We start from the raw sequence: 25,485 nt of genomic DNA, 5'->3' as shown, positions 1-25,485 counted from the left end.
GAGAACGTACACTGATCCCGGCTCTATACTTGGACCACGAATAAAGAAAGGAACACGAATATCAAAATCATATGGCATTGACTTTCCCTTGACCAGTCCAAACTGTCCAATATGGTAACCATGATCAGCAGTGTAAATAATGTAAGTATTCTCCAATTCTCCAGTTTCCACTAGCATATGATATAACTGAAATGCAATAAATGGGGAAAAAAGTCAATACAAACCAATGCTAAATCAACCATTATAAATACACACAAAGCAGTCTTTACAAATTTTACATTCAAGCAATTCTGTTAGGGCTATGTCACTAAAACCAATTAAAATCCAGCAACCATGAAACATTCACCGCATGCTTCTAGAAGAGATTACACAAATTCCATCAGATATGGATTTGGGTGCCGAGTATTTATTTTTTTCTTTTTAATTCCAAGCCTATCAATTCAACAGCAGGATTTTGGCTTGGCTGATCTGAGACATCCCAGGCCACTTAAGGAAAAGTAGACATTCATTTTGTAGGCCCAGAGAAAGAAGGGAACTGCTGCAACTGAAACTGACTACTTGCCGCAGGACTGCTACAGCTGTCTGCCTTGAAGGCAATTCCATCTTCCTGATCCCATCCTACTTGATCAGATTGTTGCTTTTTAATGAGTTTATGCTTCACTACAATGTAGTGTAGCAAGTGTTAGATGGGGAGATTGATTCTCCCTTCCCTTAACCCTACTTTTCGGTTATCTCTTGTACATAAAGAAACAACTTATAAGTTACCTTAAATCCTTTCTTTTTTCTTTTATTTTTCTTTCCTTTACAGTACCTTCCCAATTTAAGGCTAAATAACTAGATCCACTTTATCTGCCCTATAAAACTCTCCTGCCCAAAGTGGGATTCAAAGTGGTGGGATTCAAATTTTTTTACCACCGGTTTGGTGGGCGTGGCTTGGTGGGTGAACCTGAACATCACTCCCTATGGTTATATAGTTATTGGTGCCCCATGAAAGCTGTTCTTCAGATACCAATTCACCTGTGTCTCGCACTAGATGTAGAGGGTGGAAGGAAGAGCTGCTACCCAGGAAACAGAGAAAAGGAGCCTGAGGCCAGGCCTAGAATTTAATATGAATAAAAGTTTTAAACAAGGTCTTCCCTCGCTCACATGAAGATGGATAAAGGGAAGGATGAGGATGGATAAAGGGAAGGATGCATTCAGACTTGTAAGATTCTATGACTGTAGCTTTACAATAAAAGTAGTAGTGATCTGTCAGGCATTGGTTTCCTACACTGATCTACTTTGAGGGGCTGACTATATTCATCCCACCCTTATTGTGAGTATTCAGTGTTGGTGTCTTTGGTTGCTAATTATCTTACGAGATAAAATGCACTAACTTTGAGACCACACACACTTATTTATTGCCTTAAAAACATAGACACGATTCTCTGAACAGCAGCAGAATTGGCCACAGTCCAGTCAGAAAAAAAAGACAACTAACATGATGTCTTCATGCCATTGCCTGCCTATTTGGTAAGTAAACTATTGCTATTTTTTAAAATTAATTCTGCTATGGTGAAATTTAAGTTTGTGATATAGATAGCAGGCAGGTAAATACAAAATAAATGTGCTTGTCAGAATGAGGCCTTATGAAATAATGTTGCTGAGATTAATTTGCTTTGAATGATTTGTTGGGCCTATCTGGAAGTGGGAAGTCTTGTGCAAGTTGTTATAACTTATAGAATCTAAGTTCCCAGAGTGTATTCAAAAATACACAGACTAACATTTGGAATTGTTTGATGAACTTTTGATTTCTCTTCTTTTTAACTTTTGCTGATTCAGCTGTGGTTGTGAGTGATATATGTTTGTGAATATACAATCAAACACAAATAAACACATGAGCATATAATTGTCCCAACTATTGCTTAATCAGAGTTTTCAGAAAACATTCTGGTCTTGTTTTATACTCAACCAATATTCCATATTTTTTCTGCGAGAGTTATAATTAAGCATTTTAAGTAGCAAACAGTGCTTAGCTTAAACATTATCTGGAAAGATGACAACAAACTTGATAAGAATGGTAGCACCCATAGGAAATCAACGTTTTGTCCATGTCTGCATCTGGTTACTTACTTATCGCTTGGTTGGTTGGTTTTTACCAAGTATGTGCAGGCTTCAGTTAACTTGAATATTGAATATTAAATTGTCTTTCTAGCTTCCTCTCTTTGGTTTGTACTGTGTTGCTAAGCATCTCAGGGATGTATTTAATTGAAGACTTTTGTGGTCTTCCCTGAACCCCTTAACAGTTTCTAAATTATTGGTTGGGTAAAAATGCTTTACTTATGATATTTTTAAATGTTTTTCATCGCCACCTTTCCCAACCTTCATGCAAGTTCATTGGCCATAAAAAAGGCAGCAGCAATAGCACTTAGACTTACTGTATATACAGCTTCACAGTGCTTTACAGCATCTCTAAGCAGTTAACCCAGTCAGCATATTGTCCCCAGCAATCTTGGGTCCTAATTTTATAGACCTCGGATGGAACGCTGAAAAGGCAGTAAGAATCTCATTGTCTTGGAATCCCTGAGCGTTCAACTTATTTTAAGCTTGATATGATGAAAGACTGAATCTGGTTTGAATTTTTGTTCTACAGGGCAAACTCACATCGTCATGGCGGCGTCACCTGACGTATTGGGACTTTGTTCCCCTTTGCTAAACTGGGGGTAGGGGTGGCCAGAGTCCCTTTGACAGCCCTGTTCTGTTAGATTGTTTCAAATGGGGCTGTTTGTTTCAGGCTTGAAACAAACCACACTTTCCATTTTATGTATACCTTGGGAAGTTTTTGCAGGGCTCTGCAATTCTGATATTCTCCAGGTCATATGCAACCTGTTTGGTTGCAAAACAAGCAACTATGACTGTAATATTAAACTTTAGAGACTATCACTGACACAGAAAGTCTCTTTAAATGTGTTCAAATATGATTTAACTTTTCTTTTTCATCAGCTGAAATCAAACTTTTGCAATGAATGAATTAAATATTTCAAACAACTCAAGGAAGCTCCTATTATAGAATGTTTTAATTAGTACAGAACACCAAGGGACTACAGGTACCTCTTGACTTACAACTATTCGTTTAGAGACCATTTGAAGTTATAACAGTTCTGAAAAGTGACTTATGATCTTTTTTCACATTTATGACCATTGCAGCATCACTATGGTCACATGATCAAAATTTGGGCTCTTGGTAACTGGTGTGAAATTAGGACAGTTAAACTGTCCCAGGGTCTTGTGATCACCTTTTTGCAATCTTTCCAGCTGATTTTTGACAAGCAAAGTCAATGGAGAAAGCCAGATTTGCTTAACAACCACAAAATTCACTTAACAACTGTAGTAATTTAGTTAACCACTCTGGCAAAAAAGGTCATAAAATGAGGCACAGCTCACTTAACAACTGCTTCACTTAGCAACATAAATTTTGGGCTCAGTTATGATCATAGGTTTCGGACTACCTGTACACTACAATGCTTCACTACACAACCCTTGTGTATATGCTATCTATTTTACCAGATGAAAACTTACCCTTCTTCATGTACTTGGTTTGCCTTTCAATCAGTATTCTTGCAAGAATGAATGGAATAAAAATTGGGGTATTCATATAAAAATGGAATGTTAAGTAGAACTCTGGGACAACGATTTTCTACCACAGCAATATTCAAAACAGAGCAGAATATAGTACTACGGAATGGCTTTAAGCATTTTTATTTGCTTACCCTTTCCATGGAATCATCAACTGACAGCAGAGTTTGAAGTCTTTTGCGTTGCAAGGTATTTGTAAATTCCATATGGATGGGAAGCATAGGCCCTGTATATTGCATGATCCAATGCTTATCCATATTGGGTGCATAGTTGTAACTAGGAGTTCTACAGGAGAAGATAATATACATTAAGCTCCAATAGTAGAGAATATCTTACCAACAAGGAGACACCATCAATGCAAACAAACCACCATGCTCAGAGAGCATCAAGAACTCTTTAGACTAAGCTAATCAAACTGCAAAATCAAAATAACTGCACATCAAAATAACTTTCAGAAAAAATGCAAGGTTATGAAATGCTTTTTTATGGATTACCAGTTGAGAGTAAGCAATCACAATTAAGTAGCTAGTTTATTTCATACAATTCTAAGTTCTGACTTCCAGCATATTATTTATTTATAATCCCAATATTATAATTACCTAGTCTTTTCCGAGGCTGATGTTTTGCTTCTCATCCAAGAAACTTCTTCAGCTACAGAGCTAAAAAAGCTTCTTGCATGAGAAGCAAAACGTCTTCAAAGAAAAACTAGAAAATCCACTTGACTCTTGAAAAAGCACCTTTGGGACAACTATGACCTGGTTGACTGAGAATCTCCATAAACATTAATCAATATCTTAAATAATAAAGGCAATAGGCTCCTAAAAAACAACTTTGTCAGGGATATGAGTGTTCTGTGTGACTCCCAAAGTCTAAGTTAATCTCTTTCTCACAAGCCATAGACTAGTGTTGTTCAAACTTGGCCACTTTAAAAGGTGTGGGCTTAAACTCCAAGAATCGCCCAGGCAGCATGCTTTCAACTTTCAGGGTTGCTGGCTGTACCACAGCAAGTTTGTTTTCACTGACTAATTTCTGAAAAATTAACAGTTTTGAAATTAATATATAGGTAAACTTCTATACTATATGTATATCACAGTCATGAGAATTAGGAAAATTAAGAATAATTATGATTTCCCTTACTCAATAGCAAAAATAATATTTCCTACTGGTGCAATAATGTCGTGTAATTAAGGAATTGCTTAATTAACAGAAATTCCTCATTAACAGACAGACACTGTATCATAGTTCTTTAGTAATAATGATAATTTTTCACCTAACTTTGCCAAGTTATCAGGCAACATTTGTTCTGCTTTCCATTCTTTACAGCTGACAGCTCCTATGGTTGCACAGCATCACAATTCTGCATACATAAATAAACAAATAAAATAAAACCAAGCATGCACATACCATGCCACTCCCTGGAGCACCGTTATCTTGATTTCTATATAATTGCCATGGTTAGAGCCAGAAAATCGTGTTTATCTTCCATTTTGATTACTAAAGAATCTGTTGATGCTTGGATGCTGTCCACAGAGAGGCAGCTGCCCCAATTGCCCCTAAGACAATGGCTGCAGCCATCATTAAGAAGGATGTTATGTCTGTTCTCATTATGATACGGGACAATATAACACTAATGCTACTGTTTGTGCTGTAAATATTTCATTGGGTGCTGCTGAAAACAGAATGTCCCGAGTCAAAGATTTTAATGTCCTCTGAGACACCCATAACTGAATTATTGAAGGCTAATACTCTCCAGGCCAAAATAATGTCTTTCAAATCTCAGTCTCACCAGTGCAATTTACACATGGTTGGAATTCCACAATGAGCAGAACGTTATTAGGTGGAATATTAGCTCTGCCAGAAGATTATCAGTAGAAACTGAGAGGGCTCCCTGCTGATAAGACTTTGCCATTTATTGGGAAATATCTCAAAGATCCATATATGTTCTGTCCAAACTACCCTAAGAAATTACAAGAATGTAATCAGGTTTTTTCCTACAGGAAGAAATACCATTTGGGAGATAAATTTTAAAATGTTATTGAACTTTCAGTCATTTTTGTTATCTGACAAGCTAAGGGCATCCAGAAATCTTTCCGTACTCTTGTGAAAGCAGGAAAAAGCAAACTGTATTTTCTTTAAATTTCGCTACCAAAGTCACATTAGTGGATTGAAAATTTTCTCCCTTTTTGCACAGAACTTATTTCCTCAAGCTATTTCTCTCTAATTCATGATCACACATTTGTTTGTTTTGCACACTGTCTGTTAGAGTTTGAAACTACAAGGAAAAGTTAATAAACCACAGTCCTTTTAACGTTCTAATTTATTTTTTTCCTCTGCTCTCCTTTTTCTTAATCTTAATCTGGCCTTCCTCAAGATATATATTCAACCACAAATAAAAAGTTTATTTCATTTTGTCTCTTGTTCAGTTTTGTATAAAATTAATAATAGTAATATAATTTGTTAATGTGTTTAGGGGAAATTAGATTAGAAATGCTTCATAATACTTTTAAATATGATGCATGTTGAACCACTTTTAATTTTTTTCTCATTTTTTCTAAGAGGTGCTTGTGTTTGCATATTTACAATAGATATGATGTAAAACTACTTTCAAGTCCTTTGTATCCTATTTTAATTAATCCCTGTGGTTCGGTAGTTCTCTTTATTCAATTGAACTTTAAGAGTGTAGATGATTTTATATAAAACTTGTATAGTTACAAGCAATAAATAAGTCCTACAGAAAGCATGGATGAGGGAAATATATATATGAGACAATTCTGAATGTGAAAGGAATGTTTCAACTTGATAATTTTTAAAAATCAGATTGCTGAAGGGAAAAATGGAGTGAAAATATATTTATGCATTTATTTACAATGCATCTGATGATCTGAGTGGTTTATAGGCCTTCATTCAGTACAAAGATTAAAAACAAAGTATAACAAAATGGTGTAAATAAAATAAAAACTTTTCCTTCTCTCCCTTCCAATTTGGTTTCAGAATGTCCCACTACTCAGAAATTCTGAAAATATTTGATGGATGGCAGTACATGAACAGCGGTAAGATTCTGTGATATCCAGATTATAAATTACATTTTGAAGGAATAAGAAATTTACTATATATTCTTAATTACATTTTGCCAGTACAGGCAATCCTGAACTTACAACAGATTGTTTAGTGACCATTTAATGTTACAGTAGTGAAAAAAGTGGCTTATGACCGGTTTTCACACTTATGACTATTGCAACATTTCCATGGTCATGTGATCAAAATTTGGACGCTTGGCAATTGACACATACTTGTGACGGTTGCAGTGTCCCCGAGTCATGTGATAATCTTTTGTGACCTTCTGACAAGGAAAGTCAACGGGGAAACCAAATTCACTTAACAACTGTGTTACTAATTTAACAACTACAGCAATTCACTTAATGACTGTGGCAACAAAGATCGTAAAATGAGGCAAAAATTACTTAACAACTGTGTCACTTAGCAACAAAAATTTTGAGCTGAATTGTGGTCGTAAATCAGGGACTATCTGTGTATTCATCTGGTATCTTACCTGGTTACTCTGAATTACATTAAATCAGCCAGAATTAATTAGGTTTCAATAAAAATATTTACACATTTTAGGCTGTATTCTTTTTCTTTTAATATTTTTTTTATTAATTTTCAATAAACAAACATACACAAACAAAACACAAAACATAAAACTTCTTTTTGGAAAGCGGCTTAGTCCCGGGTTACATCAGACATAAATCAAATTCATGCTCACATTATATACCATTTCATATCTTATTTATCATTCTACATTTTCTATATAGCTTCTCCCCTCTTTTTACTCTCTTAATTCTATCTTATTTATTTCATCTCAATTTAAGTCATTATTTGTATCATTTGTCTGTTCTATTTCAATTATCTATTATCTTTTCTCATTAACACAAAATTTCTCCTGTAATCACTGATTGAAGTATGATGCCTTTATATCTTTCCCCTAAATTTAACACTTAAAATAATATATAGTTTCCATTCTGATTCTGCTTAGTACATTCTAAAGCTACATACTATATTTTAAAATAGGAAAATGATAAGTTTATAATATAATTAAAACAATAATCCATAGCGAATTAAACTATAATTAAATCTTAAGCATTTTACACATTCCTTTTAATATTTTATCCCATTTTATAATCATATAGTGTTCCAGTTTTCTAACATTATTTCAAATACAAATACAACAATACAGTCTTATGTACTTTTGCAGAATCTCTTTTAAAATTATATTTTTACCCATTATCTCTGAATAAATCCTGTTTCTTTACATCTTGTTTCAAACCTTTGTAACTTCTCTTCCTTTCCCCCCTCCTTTCTTCTCCAGTCTAGCCTTTTTACCCCCCCATCTCTTGATCTCCACCCTCTTAATCTCCACCCTCTTCTGTATTCCTCTTTTCTGTTGCTTTCTGACATTGTATCAATTTTTCACCTTATTTTTCCCTTTTTTGGTTGTTTTTTTAAGTCTTAAATTCTCCATTCTCTTTCCCCTCTTTCCCTTTTCTTCCCCAACTAAAGTTGTTTGTTCATTAAAGATGGCTTCTTCTTCTTCTTCATCCCAGCCTTCTTGTTCTTATAATTGCTGATAGGTAGAAATCGCCATTTCTAAAAAATGAAAAACAGATCCAGAAGAGCCCTTCCTTTCTTGTTCTTCTTCTTTTAGCTTTTTGAATTCCATTTTCAGTTCATCAACAAGTAATGCCATAGTGAAAAAGTTTTTAAAACAACCCAAAAGTTTTTAGTCTTTCAAATAATAATTTCCAAAGGTCCCAAAGTCACCAAGCAGTCCAAATACACACAGTCTGTTTCATTTAGCACTTTCTTCTTTTTATACTTTATCTTCCTGGGGTACAGTTCAATTGTAAAGTTCCAAAATGTATCTTTTAGAAGTCTTGTTACAATTTAACTCTAGTCTTATAAGTTCCAAGCAGCCTCCTCCAGCAAAAATCTTAATGTTAATTCTTTTCCTCTCCCTTCCCACTTGTAGCAAAGAGTAAATTTTTTTTTCTTTTTCAATGTTCAGAAATCTTTAATGTCCCCTTGGCTTTAACTTTCAAATGTAATTACCTGCTGGTGCCAGAACGGGTTTTTCCGATTTCCATCTGCTATCACTGTAAGGAAGGAGAGTGAGAAAAAACAAACTTTCCCTTTTAACTTTCATCTGCCGCTTTTCCCAATCTTCTTTAGGAACGATGTATCTTTGATGAAATTAAAATTCCAGGGTATTTAAATGCTACTTATTATCCCGATCAGCCAGAACTTTCACTTTTTCAGCTTCCTCCTGCACATTCTTATCCGGATGCAGGCTGACCGCCGCTCAACTGCCTTTGGAAAAGGGAGTTAAGCCAGCTGAGGAGGGGGGTTGTGATTCCCCCGGACCCCTGCTGGTTCTCCCCTATCTTCAGTTACCTCTACGGGGTAACTATTAGCCCCCAAATCTGGCTGGATCGGGGGCACTCCAGCGGCGAGCACAGCAGAAACCGCGCACGATCGCGGATTCCTGCCGCCACCGAAGCCTTACAAACCGGAAGTCATTTTAGGCTGTATTCTGAATTCTTTGTTTATCTTGCTATAAAAATTCCAAAGAAGTTCAATTTAAAATTGTCTCCAACTTCACACAAAAGAATATCTAATTCTCAGACTTGGAGGTAAAATTAATATTATTAAAATTAATAATATTAAAATATTAATTTTAAAAATTAACTCCAGTATGATTTTTATTTTTAAAGATCTTTCTGTTTATATTCCTTTTATATTATTTAATAGTGTTAATAGCTTATTACACTACTATATCTTCTAAAACAGGGGTCGCCAACCTTTTGGACCTCAGGGACCACCAAACTCATACTTTTAAATCCTGAGGACCACTAATATGAATTTTTTAAAAAAAGATAATATATTTAATATAAAATTTTTATTTTTTCTATTAAATATAAATGTACTATTTAAAAAAATAATTTTAATATATAAATATATATTTTTAAATATAAAAATGCTTTTTTAATTATAACAAAAAAATATAACAAGAAAAGCAGAGCCCCCTTCCCAAATCTGGTCTCCTGTCATTTCATATCTTCCCCAAGTCAGAGGAAATCTCTCCCTCCTTTGCCAGGTGTGGTTGCCTAGAGTTGAGGGAGGAAAGGAGGGCTGGGCTGGAAGCCTCCCCCCACCTGAAAGCCTCCCCCTCACCCCAGGTCTTTAATACCTGACATACTTCTCCACTACTGCCTCCTCCTCCTCCTCCTCCTCCTCCTCCTCCTCCTCCTCCTCCTCCTGCATCTCCTTCTTCAGTTAGGGCGATTATGAACTAACCGAGCGGCTACACTGATACTCCAGCTGCTCTCTTTCCCGTGGTAAGACTTGGCATATGGAGAAAGATGCTGGAAACTGCTACTTGGTGATCCTGCAGGTGAGGCGAAGTCATCCTGGTCCCAGTTAAGACATACCAGTCACAAACCCAGAGTCCAAGCCGAGAGGGGTCGCTTACCCTGCCCGGAAGAGTGGCAGGCGCGGGCGCGCATGGTTCAGCTCAGCAGGCAACCTCCACTCTGGAGGCTGATGAGCCACATGCTGAAGACCAGGTGGCTGTCAGGAAGGTGAGGCAACAGGGGTGATACTGGTGGTGGATGGTCTTATACGCGTAGGAGATCGCAGCACAGGCCTGGCCTGTGAGGGGGTGGGGGGAAAGGAACCTCTGAACTTGTGTTATTTCCTGACTCTTGCCTCTGTGCATCAAGGAGGTTGAGCGGCTTCCAGCAATGCCCTCAGGGGAAGATGTTGCAGGGGGGAGGCTCGACCCCCCCTCAGGAGCTTCTTTTCCTTCTTGCCAGAAGCGCTCATATGCAGGGCACTCACTGCCCCTCTGGGCCCTGACAAGCCTCCTCCTTCCCACTGAGCATGTGAGCGCTTCTGGCGAGGAGGAAGAGAAGCCTCTTAGGGCAAGGGCATGGGAGATCATGGTATCAGAGCCCTTCCCAGGTGTTTCCTGGCCTGCGAGGCGAGGGCATGATCTCTTGTGCCCCCTTAGGAGCTTCTCTTCCTCCTCGCCAGAAGCGCTCACACACAAAGTGCTCACTGCCCCTCTAGCCCTGACAAGCCTCCTCCTTCCCGCTGAGCATGTGAGCACTTCTGGCAAGGAGGAAGAGGGGGTCGAGCATCCCCCTCGCAACATCTTCACCTGAGAGAAGCTGCTTCCTGTGGCTCAGGAGGTCTGTGCTCTTCCCACTGCTGCTCGGTCTCCTCAATGCGCTGAGGCAGAAGGTAGCAGCCATGACACGGGTTTGCTAGGGAGACTGCAGGATTGCCCCACCTCCCTGCCTCAGCATGCTGCAGCCCACCAAAATTTTCTCACAGCCCAGCAGTGGGCCGTGGCCCACCGGTTGGTAACTGCTGTTCTAAAACACTTTCTTGTATGCTTTAAGATTTTTACTATGTTAGGATTCAACTGTTTGCTGACAAAGATCATTTTCAAGCCTATTGTTAGGCATTTTTTCCAGCTGTGGACACTGTTTAGAATAAGGAATTGCAAAATTCAATTCCTTTTGGGACTCAGTTTCAAAAGTTCTATTTGACCTCAGTAAATGATATTATCTTTATGTAATTATCAGTTTCTTACTTGCATTTAATTCTGCAAAGTATACAATATAGTAATGTGGAAAATAAAGGACTGTGGATAAAATTTTGACGGTCTTAGCCATGAACAAATTATATTATTTGGCCAACATAGTAGCAAGGAACAAAAACTTTCAACAATTTAGTCATTTTTAATATTTCTTTTGTACATAATAGCCTTTCAATCCTTTTGTCTTTCATTTTAATATTACTTCCCATTGCTAACATTATACATTTGTTAGTCTGACTTAATAGAAAACAAACCAAAAAAGAAAAGTCAGACAGCTTAAATTTAAACCTATCACCCAGAAAAAAAAGTTGCCAAAATATATTTGACCACAAAAAGAATCATCAATAGTTAAATATTCAAACAATGACACTTCTTACCAAATATTATATTACTCTTGACATTATTTTCATGAGGTATGACAAAGGAAAAGTCAGGGAGACATTGGATTTTTCCTTTGTTATCTGGCCATGATAAGCTGGCAGCATATTAAACTGCAGAAACTATTCCTTTACCAATTTAGCCATGCAAACTGGCAGTTTATCTTCCATTTCTTCTTTTACTCCTCCAAATAAGATCTTACTCTGTTTAGTCTTTCAGTATTAAAATAACCCGCAGCAACCACTGAATAAAGGATGCATAATACTCCCAAAATTTCAAGACTGCTGGGTTGGGAGAAAATAGTGATTTCTGATTTGTATTTTGACACCTTTTATAATCACTTAAGCACAAATCAGTTTGGCTTCAACTATTACATATTTGCAGGAATGCACACTGAGTTTAACAAAAGTTTCCAAGGTTACCAAGTTCAGATATTAATATCATACAGTGTTCAGTGCAACCAACACTTTTCTCAATCTTCTAATACAGAAGAGTGGAAGTGGCTGCTAAGTTCAATGCGAGAGAGCTTTCTTTGATCATTTTTTAAGTGAGCACAGATTCCACATGCAAAATGCGGGCAAGTGTGAAGACAAACAATTTAATTCTGCTTTGCCCTCCATCATTTCCAGCAGGTAACAGGCCACTCACTGCAAAAGAGGGCTTCCTTTGTCTATGAAGACCTTTCATTTAATTGGAAACCCTGGTCAATCAGAGCTCTCAACTGTGCAGACAGCCTCCACGGAGAGTGGAGTCTGTCAGCTGCAGACACCCCCTCCCCCATATGTAGAGGGCGATGGGAAAAGTACAGCTTACATGCTTTAAAAATGATTAAATGGGGCTATTACTTGGCCTTAGTTTCAACCACTCTATGAAATCTGCTTCTAATTAAAATTTTAGAACACAGCCATGTCTGAGAGGCTTCAGGCAAGTCCTCCCTCCCCTTCCTTACCTCGCCTGCCTCATCCTGCTATCCTGTCTGCTATCCTGTTTATTTTTGGGGTGGGGGAAGAAACATTAGCTGCTGAAGTGATAATGCATACTTTCTAGAAAGTCAAAAATTTTAGAAAGTCAATCTTTTCAGTATTTAAAAATTAAGTGCTCGGCCTGAATAGAGCTCTTTGCTATTCCAGTGGTGGTGATCAAAGACTCCCTGCTAAGAGGCAGCATAGAAGCAATCTGTTGGCCCACAGTCTGTCAAGGGAGTGTGGCCCACTCTCCCCACAAAACCTTAATAGACAAGATAGCAAAACGTGGACTGGATTTTGCTCCCAGGAGATGGATATAGAACTCATTACAGTCATAAATCCCTATGTGCCTACAGGAGTGGCTCGTAAAGTGGAAAGAAGTATTGAATACTACAAAGCTCCCAGGCTCTGTACTGTTAATATATTTACTAATGATTTCAGGGAGAACATAGAAAACATAATGTGGATGACATATACATAGGGTAGATAGTGGATTAATACAGTTTCAGAATTTAGGATGGTACTGACAAGCTGCAACAATAGGCTGAGAGCAACAAGGTGGATTTTAACAAGAGAAAATATCTAGTACTTAATTTGGAAAGGAAAAACCAAAGGCAAAAATGTAGAGTAGGGAAGAGCAATATTCCTGAGAGAAACTGGGTGTCTTGGTGGATTACAATTTGAACATGAGCCAACAGCGTTGACGGAAATAAAGCAAATGTAGGTTGCATCAACAGAATTAATGGGAAAATATCAAGTCATTTGTGGTCTCATTTCAGTGCTGGTTGGACAAACCCTGACACATTGGAACAACTAGGATGATTAAGAGACCTGGAAGAAAATCTTTATGAGAAAACAATAGGAGGAGTTGTAGATATTTAAATCGGAGAAGTCTGTGGGGAAATGTGATAGCTGTTTTCCAAAATCCAAAGGATTCTAATGCAGAATATGGAATAGTTAGGAAGCAACTTTTCATTGGATATCAGGAAGTATTTCTTAATGCTAACAGCTGTTAAACAATAGAACACATTGCTTCAGGAGATGATAGACTCTTATGGGAGGTGTTTAAACAGGGTGGACAGCCATCTGTTAGAGATAGCTATGGTAGTAGATTCCTGCATTGGAAAGGAGTTGGGCTAGATCAGTGGTTCCCAAAGTGGGCGGTACCGCCCCCTGGTGGTGGGTGGTGGTATGCCTTAGAGCAGTGATCCCCAACCTTTTTTATGCCGCGGCCCGGTACCGGCATCAGCTGGGTGCCACGGCCCGGTACCAGCATCAGCTGGGCACCGCAGCCCGGTACCGGCATCAGCTGGGCGCCGCCATCTTTTTTTGATGAAAAAGTGCTTCCGGTGAGCTTTCTACCCGGAAAAGCTCACCAGAAGCACTTTTTCATCAAAAAAAGATGGCGGCGCCCAGCAAACCAGCGGCCCGGTAGGACTTGTTCCGCGGACCGGTACCGGTCCGCGGACTGGTGGTTGGGGACCCCTGCCTTAGAGGGTGCAAAGAGGCAAGGGGGGTGCTAAGAAGTGGCAGGGGGGCGTTCGAGGCCCTGAAGGGTCACCCCATTGACTGTTGCATTGCTCCGGAGCCAGCGCCTCGAATGCAGCAGCTCCGATGCACCGCACTGTAATGGGCTCCAGGAGGAGGAGGAGAGGATGGAGTAAACTGCACTAAATTTGAGTGTGCTACACAGGTGCTGCAAGAGCAGCGAACAGCCATGGAGCTGGCTGTGGTGGGGCCTGGAAGGTGCGCACGAGGGGAGAAGGAGGGGAGAGGGAGGGAGGAAGGAAGGAAGCCTCTGCCACGGCTTGCGCTCATTCCTCAGCCAACCCGGATTTCCAAAAACTCGCCAAGAAGAAAGAAAAGAAGCTTCTCATACTCTCGGAAAGTCCTGTGTGCTCTACTTGGGGCTCTTTGCTATCCTTTTTCCTTCCTTCCTTTTGGAAATCCGGGCTAGCTGAGGAACGAGTGGAAGCCATGGTGGAGGCCTCCCTCCTCCCCCTCCTCCTCCTCTTGTTCTTCAGCCAGCCCAGATTTCCAAAAGGAAGAAAGAAAAGGGGACAGCGAAGAGCCCCAAGGAGAGCACGCAGGGCTTTCCGAGAGAGTGGGAAGAGACACAGACAGGGAGCGAGAGAGAGCGAGATACACACAGAGAGAGAGAGAGATACAAAGGGAGGGAGAGAGATTCGGCTCAATTCAGTTCTGTCTGCTCCCCTCTCTCTGTCTTTGCCCAGTTTTGCAAGGATTCAGCAGCGATCTAAGGCAGCAACCTCGTAGCACTGTGAGGTAACAGCCTGTCACTCCTTTTGGAATGCAAGGTTTATTTTTGCATCTTTCCAGAGACAGAAAGAACATGGCCAAATTTCCTTACTGTTATTCCCTGGGTGTGGGAGTTGGGAAGGGGGGGTGGGGAGTGGGGGAGAAGGAGGAAATAAGAGGCATAGAGAGAAAGAGAGAGAGTTAGAGGAGAGAGAGAGAAGGAGAGGGAGAGGGAAAGAAAGAGAGATGAGAAGGAGGAAAGGATGGAGAGGGAGATAGAGGGAGATAGAGATGGGAGAGGGAGGGAGGAGAGAGAGAGAGCAACGTGTTCCCCATAGAAAACACAGAAAACCACAAAACCTGGGGGGTCATGTGACTCAGTGGGAGTGCCATTGAGTTGCCACGCCCACCCATGTCTTGGGGCTCCCAGTGTTTTGTTTTCTGTGGGAAACAGGTCCAAATGGCTCTTTGAATGTTTAAGGTTGCAGATCCCTGACCTGGGGGGGGGGGCAGAGGAAGGGGGGCTTTGACCACATGCCCAATATCCAGGATCCTGCTCAGCCAAGTCCGCCCCTCTTTGTAGTTGCCGTGCTTGACAGCAAGTTCACAGGGTGCCCCTCCTGCCAGGGATCAGCCTCCCAAGCTGCCCCTCCTCTCGGGGCACTCACGTCGTACAGGGCGGTGCTGTTCCCTCCTTCCTGGAGCAGGGCAGGGTTGAGGAAGCCCAAGGCAGGCAGCTTTGTTCTACTTTTGCAATATGCCGCTGCTGTGTTCAACACGCAGGCTCCACAGGCTCACCCCATTGAGCCTCTTGCACCTCTCTGGTGCAACAGTCAATGGGGTGAGCCTGCGGTGCCAGCACCTCGAATGCCCCCCTGCCGCCTCTTAGCGCCCCCAAGGGGGCTGGCAGAGGGGTGCTAAAAGGCGGCAGGGGGGCATTCGAGGCACTTGGACTGCAGGCTCACCCCATTGACTGTTGCACCGCTCCGGAGCCGGCACCTCGAATGTAGTGACGGTGGCTTTGCTTTACTTTCCCAAAGTGCTGCCGCTATCGCGGTCTGTCTGTCTGTCTACCCATCCATCCATCCATCCAAAAGATCTGTCTGCCTGCCTTCCTCCCTCCCTCCCTCCCTCCCTCCCTCCCTGCCTGCCTGTCTTTCTGTCTACCTACCTACTTATCTACCTATCTACCAATATCTACCTATCTACCAATATCTACCTATCTACCTATCTATCTACCTACCTATCATACATACATCCAAAAGGTCTGCCTGTCTTCCTGCCTGCTTGCCTGCCTGCCTGCCTACCTGCCTACCTGCCTACCTACTCACCTACCTATCTACCAATATATCTACCTACCTACCTGTCTCTCTCTGTCTCTCTCTCTCTCCATCCATCCATCCATGTTCGAAGCGCCAGCCCCGCAGGCATATTGGGAAAGTACAGCAAAGCCAAATCTGAGAGGGAGGGAGGGAAGGAGGGAGAGAGAGAGAGAGAGACCGAGAGACCTGATGCATCAGATTGAAATGAGGCCTAGTTTAGTCTGAGGCCCTTTTCCACATTGGAACCTCTTTGGCTTCTATTAAAGGTTTTGTGGACGAAACATGCTCAAGACTATCAGGAAGCTCTCACATTTTGTTGAGGCTTTAAACAGGATCCATTGGACCAGATCTCCACCCTAAAAATTACTTTTCCCCAATGTTTTAAAGTGCCAATTCTGAAGAAGGCAAAACCAAAATGTACTGGTAAATTACAAGGAGAAAACACACACACACACACACACACACACACAATTTTCTAACCCTGTGGAGCAGGTGATTGGACTAGAATAGATATCTCATTATCTTTCTTCTCCCTCCCTCCCTCCCTCCTTCTTTATTTCTTTTTCTTTCTGTTCCTTCCTTCCATCCCCCCCTCTTTCTTCATCTGTCCCTTTTTCTTTCTTTCCCTTTTCTCTTTCTTTTCTTCCTTCTCTCTTCTCTCTCTCTTTTCTCTCTCTCTCTTTCCCTCTCTCAGGCTCAACCCATTGACTTGGTGCACTGCTTCGCTCGGATTTGCTTGGGCAAGTCCCTCCGGTGCAGCGGGCTCAATGGGGTGGACCTGCGGGGCTGGCACCAAAAACGTGGCAGTGGTGGCACATTTGAAAAGTCGAGCAAAGCCAGAGGTCGGTAATTTTTGCTGCAAAGAATCACAAAAGCTTCTGGGTTGTGCACAAGAAGGGACATACATGTCAATGCAATTCAGCAACATAAAACAAAGAAATAAAAATAAAACAAATCAACAAGAATCGGCAAAGCATCTCTGATTAGATTTTATTCACTACTAGAATCTAATCAGAGATGCTTTGCTGAATCTAGTCCAATGACCTGCTCCAGCAGGATTAGAAGGGAGTGTGTGTGTATGTATGTGCATGGCTGTCAAAACTCCAAAAACAGGTCAAGTATCTCTGGGGAGGCCAGTCATAAATTAGAATACTTGCTAAACAACTGGCCATTAAGTGAGGACCACTTGTATTTGGTTTGCCAGTCACCTGGCCACACCCACCCAGGCACATGACCACCAAACCACACCTATCCTGTCATGTGACCAGCAAGCCATGCCCAGCCAGCAAGCCATGCCAGCCAGTCACAGGACCAGCAAGCCATGCCCACCCAGTCACATGACCAGCAAGCCACGCCCACCCAGTCACATGACCAGCAAGCCACACCCTCAAATTAGACCACACCCTCAGAAATTTGAATCCCACCCCTGGGTGGGGGGCACCGAGGAGAGTTTGTAGCACAAAGGGGGCGGTGGACTGAAAAAGTTTGGGAACCACTGGGCTAGATGATCTCCATGACTCTTTCTAACCATTCAGTTCCATGACTGCATGACTATGGTTGGTTCAGCTTATTCATGTTGGTGAACATTTGTATCTTAAAATTATGTTTGCATGCATCTTCAGTCAACCAGTCAGCCATTGTGATATATTTATGTATTGATAATTTGTTAGACATTTGGGGTCTCAAAACTAGGAATAGACAAAAATAAATGCTTGGGAATTGGAGTGTCCTAATTTCAAGTACAAAAATAAGCTCTTTTAATAATTTTGAAAGTATTTCAAGCTAGAAACAGCTATTTTGAAGATGTTTTGCATCTGAAATATTCAAAAATGAGGAATTTTACAAAGTTTCACTTAAAACAGTTTAAAATAAAGCATTTCACAAACCTTTAAGAATTGTGTCTTTTTAACCAGACTTAATGGTGCTACTCTAAGGTGTTAAATTTGGGTATGAATTCATTGCACCAATTAAGATATCAAAGCAAGAGCAAGGGAGATGTGGGTGGAGTGGGGTGGGAAGAAGCATAGATGTCAAGAAAGAGCATATTTTTTCCATTGTTTTAAAATGATGAAATAAACTGGCTTTCTTTCTTGTGTAACCATTTATCTCAGGCTTAGTTTTATACACACAGCATAAGTTGGGGAAACTATGAAATATATTTTCTGAAATACATTTTAGGCTGCAAATGTGCCTACCACATTATAAACACACCAGAAAATACATCGAAAGAAAGATCACTGTTGTATTAATTCATACCCATTTTGTAGATTCTACTCAGTGGCTTTCAATAGAGAAAGCGTGCAAATATGTGATCAGCATCTACGACCATGAATGAGTAAAATCCACTGCACAAAACCAAGACTTTACTGTTTCTCTTCCATCAACTTTAGGGCAAACTTAATATTAATTGTACAGAAATAAGACAAAATGTTCAGAGAGAAAATTGAAAGAATTGCAGGCAACTCCAAGGAGGAAAAAAAAAAAAAGAAAGATGGAAGAAAAAGGTTTTCTAACCACTTTAGGCATCTACAGTCCAGACACCAAGCCAAATGATAACTCAGTATTTCTCACTGCCAAAAGTGCTTACAAGGCTTTACTCAAACAGAAACATAAAGATTATGCTTTTCAAAAAGAAGAAAATATGGGACCTCTGCATAAGTATGGAATATTCTAGAGTATTTCATTGAACCCTCAAATAACTGAAGCAGGGCAAAGAGGTGACTGACTGACATCAACTCTTCATTTCATTACACACATGAAAAGGGCAGCCAGCAATGAAGTGGCAAATCCCCAGCATGTTCACAGTACAAAGTTTCACTTACATGTGCTGAGAAACATTTGGATACAACTCGGAGAATTGTGGTGCAGAGTCCTCTGGGCCATGGGGAGCTGCATGGCTGATCACCATCATTATAGGTCTATGGGGATATGTCCTCTTAGTCATTTTGAAATAATTGATACTGTCATTAGTGATTAAATCTGTAAAATAGTCCTGAAACAAACATTCAACATAAGTGACAATTTCCCAACTGCATCCAATATCACAAGGTCATATTATAGTGGCTTAGTCCAATAGGCTTTGAAAGGATTTCACCTATCTAGCTTTAGAAGTTGGGCACAGTTCCCAGGTCAAATATATGCAGATGAAAGGCTGCATTCCAATAGGCTTATCTGTGTAGGTAAGGAGGAATAACACCTTTTAAGTAGAAGACAAAGACTCAGAAACATTTAAATCACACTCGAGCTCAGACACTATAGGCTCTTGGCTATAATTGTAATTAAAAAAGAATACTGGCATTTTTAAAGAATTCTGCTCATTTTAGAACAGCATAGCTACTAATATCAAAATCCTATCATACCAACTAAGCAGCTTAACATATACCCAATGTAATAAAATGAAAAATCACCCACCCACCCACACCCACACCCACGGAAAGGACTTTGTTAAAAGTTGGGAATTAAACTATCTGCCATCTCTAGGTTTACGGAGGTTTTGATCAAATAACTGGCATGAACTCCAGTGAGGAGTTCCAAGGTAACATGAACATACAATTTCAACCATTTTCAGACAAGTCTAATCAATCAGATGAGGTGGACTCAGGGTCATGAACAGCTGCAAAAGCAACAGTGAAAAATAGTGCAGCATTTTTTTTTTCCACATAATACTATTAGGGAAGCCCAAACAGCTGTGAACACTTTGTCCTCATTCCAGGATCGTTTCTCAAACTACTAACGCCAAAAGTACTTTGCAGACACAGTACATGTGAAAAAGTATGAAAGAAAGTATGTCATAACTCTAGAGTAAGAGGTCAATTTAAATTTATACTCATAACTGTTGTAAAAGAAAATCAGAATTTATTTCTTTATATTTCTTTATTTCTCTGTACTTTTGGCTTTGTTCTTTATTATTTTTAAAAAATTATCTCCTGAATTATTAGTTTCAATTAGTTTTTATCCTACTTGTTTAAAAATTTTATATACAAATCAGTATAAAAGATAACTTTCACTGATTTTCAAATATCTTTTCCCATTAAGCCTCTCACACTAGCACTTGTCTCAAAAAGACTAACTGGGGCAAAGGTATTTTCTGAAGGAGCAAGTTTTCTCCAAACTTCAAATGCCAAATTATTATACATAACATAGGCAATACTGGAAACCAGAATCTTTTGCAAATTATCTCTTTCAAAAGATAAAAGATAACAGCTTTTTATGGGAAACAAAGTGTGCTATGTAATTTTTGTGGGGTGTGTCTGTATGTTCGTCTGTTACCACAGTCAAGTTTCCAAGATTTAGTACCTTTCATTCAGGGGTAGGATTCTACTGGTTTGGACCGGTTCTATAGAACCAGTTGTTACAATTATGTGCAATTCTGAGCACTGGCAAATCGTGCCCCTGGCTGGCTCTGCCTCTGTCCGTCCACCCCTCCCCTCCCTGCACAGTCAGTCAGTTCTTATTGCGCATACGTGACATCGCGTGCATGCCCGATATCGCTGACTACATTCTCCCCCACCCATTCTCTCGTTAAGGTATTTCTTTCCCCCCTTCTGACAATCAGCTATTCTGATGATCAGCTGTTCCGGGATCCCCCTGGCTATCTTACTGCTTCACCCAGGAGGCTTTCCTGAGGCCCAGGAGGCAAAAAGGGCCATGGGGTGGGGGGCAGAGGTGGGAGGAGTGCTGTACCCCCCATGCTCTGTTTTTTGCCTTCCTGGCCCCCAGGGAAGCTTCCTGGGTGAAGCAGTAAGATAGCCAGGGGGATCCCGAACAGCTGATCATCAGAATAGCTGATTGTCAGAAGGGGAAAGAAATACCCGAGAGAAGGAGAATGCAAAATGCCCCCAGGAGGCTTCCCTGAGGCCCAGGAGGCAAAAAAACAGGGAGGGGGGGTGCTGCAAAAAAAAAAAACAAACCAGAGAAGCCATGCCCACCCAGTCACATGGCCGTGCCCACCTAGCCATGCCCACAGAACCAGTTGTTCAAAAATTTGAATCCCACCCATTTTCATTATTTCTTCTTCATAACTAAAAATCCAGTGTTAACTGACCTTCTATGAACTATGTGAAAAAAATTCTGACCATACAGTCAACAGAAAAAATTAAGAGTATTATTTCAATGAAGTGATTTTAAAATATCATTTCTTCTATCAAGAATAAGTTTAACCTATGTGCGTAATAAGATAAATGTGATTCTTCCTTACTTTTGCATATTCAAATCCATGCTTCTCTTTAAGGCCATTGCGACAAACAGTGTAATTATAGAAACGAGAGTTTTTTATTAATCCAACCCACTCTCGCCAGCCAGGCGGGATATAGCTGCCATTGTATTCATTGAGGTATTTTCCAAAAAAAGCTGTGAAAGAAAAAGAAACCACATTCAATGGTACTTGGTGAACGGTGGAGTTTTATGAAGTAAAAAAAGGAACTAGTTGGTTACAGCATGATTTGGCAACATAAGAACCCAGTTCTATGTCCAGCCCTCAATCTTGTGGCAATTGGAGTATTTTCTATCTACAAAGACCAAGAGAATTGATGGCACATTCTTCATCAATTAGAAGATGATATGCAAATAGGGATACATACAGAAAATTGCAAATTTTGTAAATGGCAAATCAACAAATGTGTGATCTTCAACCCTTTCCCCATAATGAGCCCACCCCAGTCCTTGGTTCTTGGGGGGTGGGGGGGAGCTTGATTTTACACTGAAGATAATTTTTGCTATATAATCAGTGCAACAACAAGGATTGGTAGTAGCAATGGCAGATTAAAGCTCACTGGTGCCCTAAGCACTGACAAATCTTGGTGCCCTCCTCCTTTGTACATACTGTACAAACGAAGCCATATTCTCAACTTTGTGTTGCCCCCTTTGGGCCTGAGGCCCTAAGCACGTGCTTATTCTGCTTAATGGTTAATACACCACTGAGTAGTAGTAAATGCATGCTTGAGAGAGGAGGTAGTTCTGCCATGTCTTAAAGAAAGTGTGGTCAACCCCTGTCCTCTTAAATATTCTCCCTTCATATATCAGAATGATCTAGGTCCTGTAGGCCTTTCACAAGGCTGTGAAGACTTGGTTGGGTGCCAAGGCCTTGAGTATATGTTAAGGGACCCATTTTCTGTCTGTATTAAGTCTGTAGTAATGGTTTGGTGCCGTATATATTTATTTTGTATTGTTTTAACTCTTTTTATGTTTCATGATGTATGCCACCCAGACTCATTTGTTGAGATAGGCTGATAAAGAAATAAAGCAAAACTAATAAATTCCAGGACAATACTATATTTTCAAAATAAAAATTAGAAGGATGTTTTGAAAAAAAAAATTAGAAGCTAAATAATTAAAATAGATTTGAAATGATCTTAGTCACTGTATATAATGGCAATAGTTGCAATAAAAATGTAATATCAATTAATCTGTGATTTATAATATAAGCCAGCTTTCCTCAGTTAAATACTCTACAGATGTTTTGACTTTTAATCCTCATAATCCCCATACAAAACCAAGAAAAAACACTCCAGCTGGCTGCTCACATCTTCGTACTATATAAGATGCCCCTGGCCAATGAATATATTTAAAAACAGAGGCAAGGAAAATTAGGAATTAATTTATTTACATATAATTAATAAGCATACAAAAACAGCTGAATTAATAAAAAAAAATCTCATTAAAAAGAAATATCTCTGCCCACCTTTTCATTATTGTAACTAATGGTGCCCATAGGAAGAATTTTAATTTGTAAATTCTAATGAGATAGAAAAACAGTCAGTACACAGAGGAAATGGTAAGCACAAAAACCCCACATTACTCCCGTAATTGCAACTTTTCACAATTTTCATCTATTTTCTCTCTTAGGAAGCTAACATGTTTTAGTTGTTTTCATGCTATGATTCAAGCAGTCAATAACCTCCCAGTATCATTCCAGTTTTTGTGTAGACATATCCTCTGAATCTGAGAATGTGACCACTTTTCTCTTAAATTCTATTCATTATCCTCAAGCTCACTGGATACCTGATACTTCAATGTATATTACCCTGTTGAAAGATTATGCTGATCTGACAGATGCTAGAGGGCACCCTATTGACTAACACCATTTTAATGATAATACTCCAAATATTTTTAAGTCTCTCTTTTCCCCCCCCAGAGGTAACACAATATCTTCAAACCAAGGGTTGCTAAAATTCAGGCACTGGTGAATTAACTAAGAAAAATGTTTTTCTGGATTTGCCTTGTCCAGTGAAGTGAAGTGCCTTATGAATATCTGAAAATCCAAACATCAAAAGACATGCATGTGTGAAAGTAAAAGTCTCCAGGATTTAAATTAACATGGTAAACAGTCAAGGATATGTAAGAATATGCCTATAATTGATGGAGATGACTAATGGCAATTGTAGTCACAAACCTGATAATGCTGATAGAAAAAATGCATCAAGATAATAATAGATTTTCAGACTTCTCTGGTTGATTGTTGGAATGGTAATATGAATCATATATATATTCATATTATATGTAGATAGAAGATAGAAGTTTTGAGGAGTCGGAAGGCGGAGCCTCCTTGCTGACGGACCATAGATTGTGACTCTCTGCAGCTATGGTCTGTGCTCTTTTGTTGGAGAGCCCCGATTATTACAGTTAGGGGCTGAAGCTGCCTTGGAGGGACGGTGGCATAAGGGGAAGCTGCAAGCCAGGTTGAGGGGAGCTGCATCTCCCCCACTGGGCTTGGTCTTTTCCCCCCCGAAGACGACTGCAGCGATGGTTTAAAATGGCCACCCCGAAGAGGAGGACTCAGCTGGATTAAGATTTGTGCAGGAGGGAAGAAAGAGGTGGATAACATCTGAACCGGGACAACTGGGCAATATAACTAAACAAAAGTACCCCGGGATTAAGGTAACATGGAATTTTTAAGAAAAGAAAAGTGAGCGGCGAAATTACAAAGGGACAGGGGAAAAAATAGAAAATATTTTTGACAGCTAAGCAGGCTTCGAACTGGGAAAGGACGAAGTTGGAACTAAAGATTTAACTAAATTGGACTAAAATATTTTGGGAATAAACAGGCATAAAATAAAGCTGGATTTAGGATTGTCAAAAAATAATAATAATAAAGTTTACAAATTGGAGACTGGACTGTGCTGGAATATTGAGGTTCAAAAAACCCTAAATAAAAAAATAGGGGGAAAAGGTGAAGACTTTGTATAATGGAGAGTGCCACCTTTTGACAAAAACTTGTGCTCAAAAAAACCGGAAAGCATCCTGTTTCTGAATGAACTTGTGTGGATATAACATTAAAGAAATATTGAAACAAAGTAAGAATCTTAGAAAGTGAAAGCAGAACCAGAATAAAGAAAAAAGCAAGGAACGACTGACTGTGGGATTGATTGATGTTTTTGGTATAGACCCTGGGCTGGAATAATTGAGAATTTTAGAAAATTGAAAGAAGAAAGAAGGAAAGTAAAAGTGTTTTTTTTTGTGTGGACTTTAACGATCATAAAACATAAGAGTGTGTAATGATGATATCTCTTCGGGAATTAAAAATGGAACTTAAAAATATGAGAGAATTACTACAGGAAAGAGGCGAATCACTTTGCTCTGTGTTAGAAAAAATGGAAATGGCGATTGAAGAAGAAGAAAGAGCTTCAGAGGAGGAGGAGTCGATTCAAGGAGAAGACATTTTAAATAGACAATTAACACAAAGAACACTACAAAGAAGTGGGGAAAGAAGGAAGGTTAAAAAGTTGAGATTTAAGAAGGCAATCAAAAGGGGGAATACCTGTGAAGTCAGGAAAGGCAGAAAGACCCAGCAGAAAAGGGGAAAGGAAGATATTAAGAAAGAGAGGGATATAAACTGGAATGAGAAAAGATATGGGGAAAAGAGGGGGAGGAGAAGCAGTAAGAAACAGGTGCATGAAATAAAGGAATACGGAAATAGTAAAATGTTGAAAAGAAATTGTTTTTTCAGAGATAATGGTTGATGAATTAAAAAGGGGATTCTGCAGGGTGATAAGGGGTAATAAGAATATTTCTGCAATTAAAATTTTTAGAAAATAGGGTAATATAGATATTGATAACTCTTATTAAAATCAAGTGGGGAAAATATGCTGCGGAATCCAAATGTAATGTAATGATTATTATTGTAACTTCTTAAAAATAATGGTTTATTGGGAATCAAGATGAGGGAATAAAGGTATATTTTAATAATTGAGGTGTCACACTCAAAATAGTAAAAGGGGGGAAACCTATACTTGGTTTTTTTTTTTTAGTGTTAAAATTTGTATTAATCTAGAATTTATAAAAAGAATGT

General features: G+C 39.6%; 1 protein-coding gene across 4 annotated transcripts in view; it reads right to left on the bottom strand.

Moving 5' to 3' along the window:
* SULF1 (sulfatase 1) overlaps positions 1 to 25,485 on the bottom strand; it is a 118,787-nt gene that overhangs the window by 31,206 nt on the left and 62,096 nt on the right. For all 4 annotated transcript variants that reach the window (XM_087961827.1, XM_087961825.1, XM_087961824.1 and 1 more), the window contains 4 exons: positions 21,397 to 21,548; positions 19,022 to 19,191; positions 3,750 to 3,900; positions 11 to 186 (listed from right to left, as the gene is read on the bottom strand). In XM_087961827.1, the coding sequence (XP_087817953.1) occupies positions 11 to 186; positions 3,750 to 3,900; positions 19,022 to 19,191; positions 21,397 to 21,548 (649 nt within the window). The remainder of the gene's footprint in view (positions 1 to 10; positions 187 to 3,749; positions 3,901 to 19,021; positions 19,192 to 21,396; positions 21,549 to 25,485) is intronic.

This window comes from Notechis scutatus, chromosome 3, assembly GCF_049901735.1.
Source record: "Notechis scutatus isolate UNSWTSFEM ecotype Mainland chromosome 3, rNotScu1.2, whole genome shotgun sequence".
NCBI classification, from domain to species: Eukaryota; Metazoa; Chordata; class Lepidosauria; order Squamata; family Elapidae; genus Notechis; species Notechis scutatus.
Note: the sequence above shows the minus strand (reverse complement) of the source record. Positions and strands in the feature narration are given on the sequence as shown.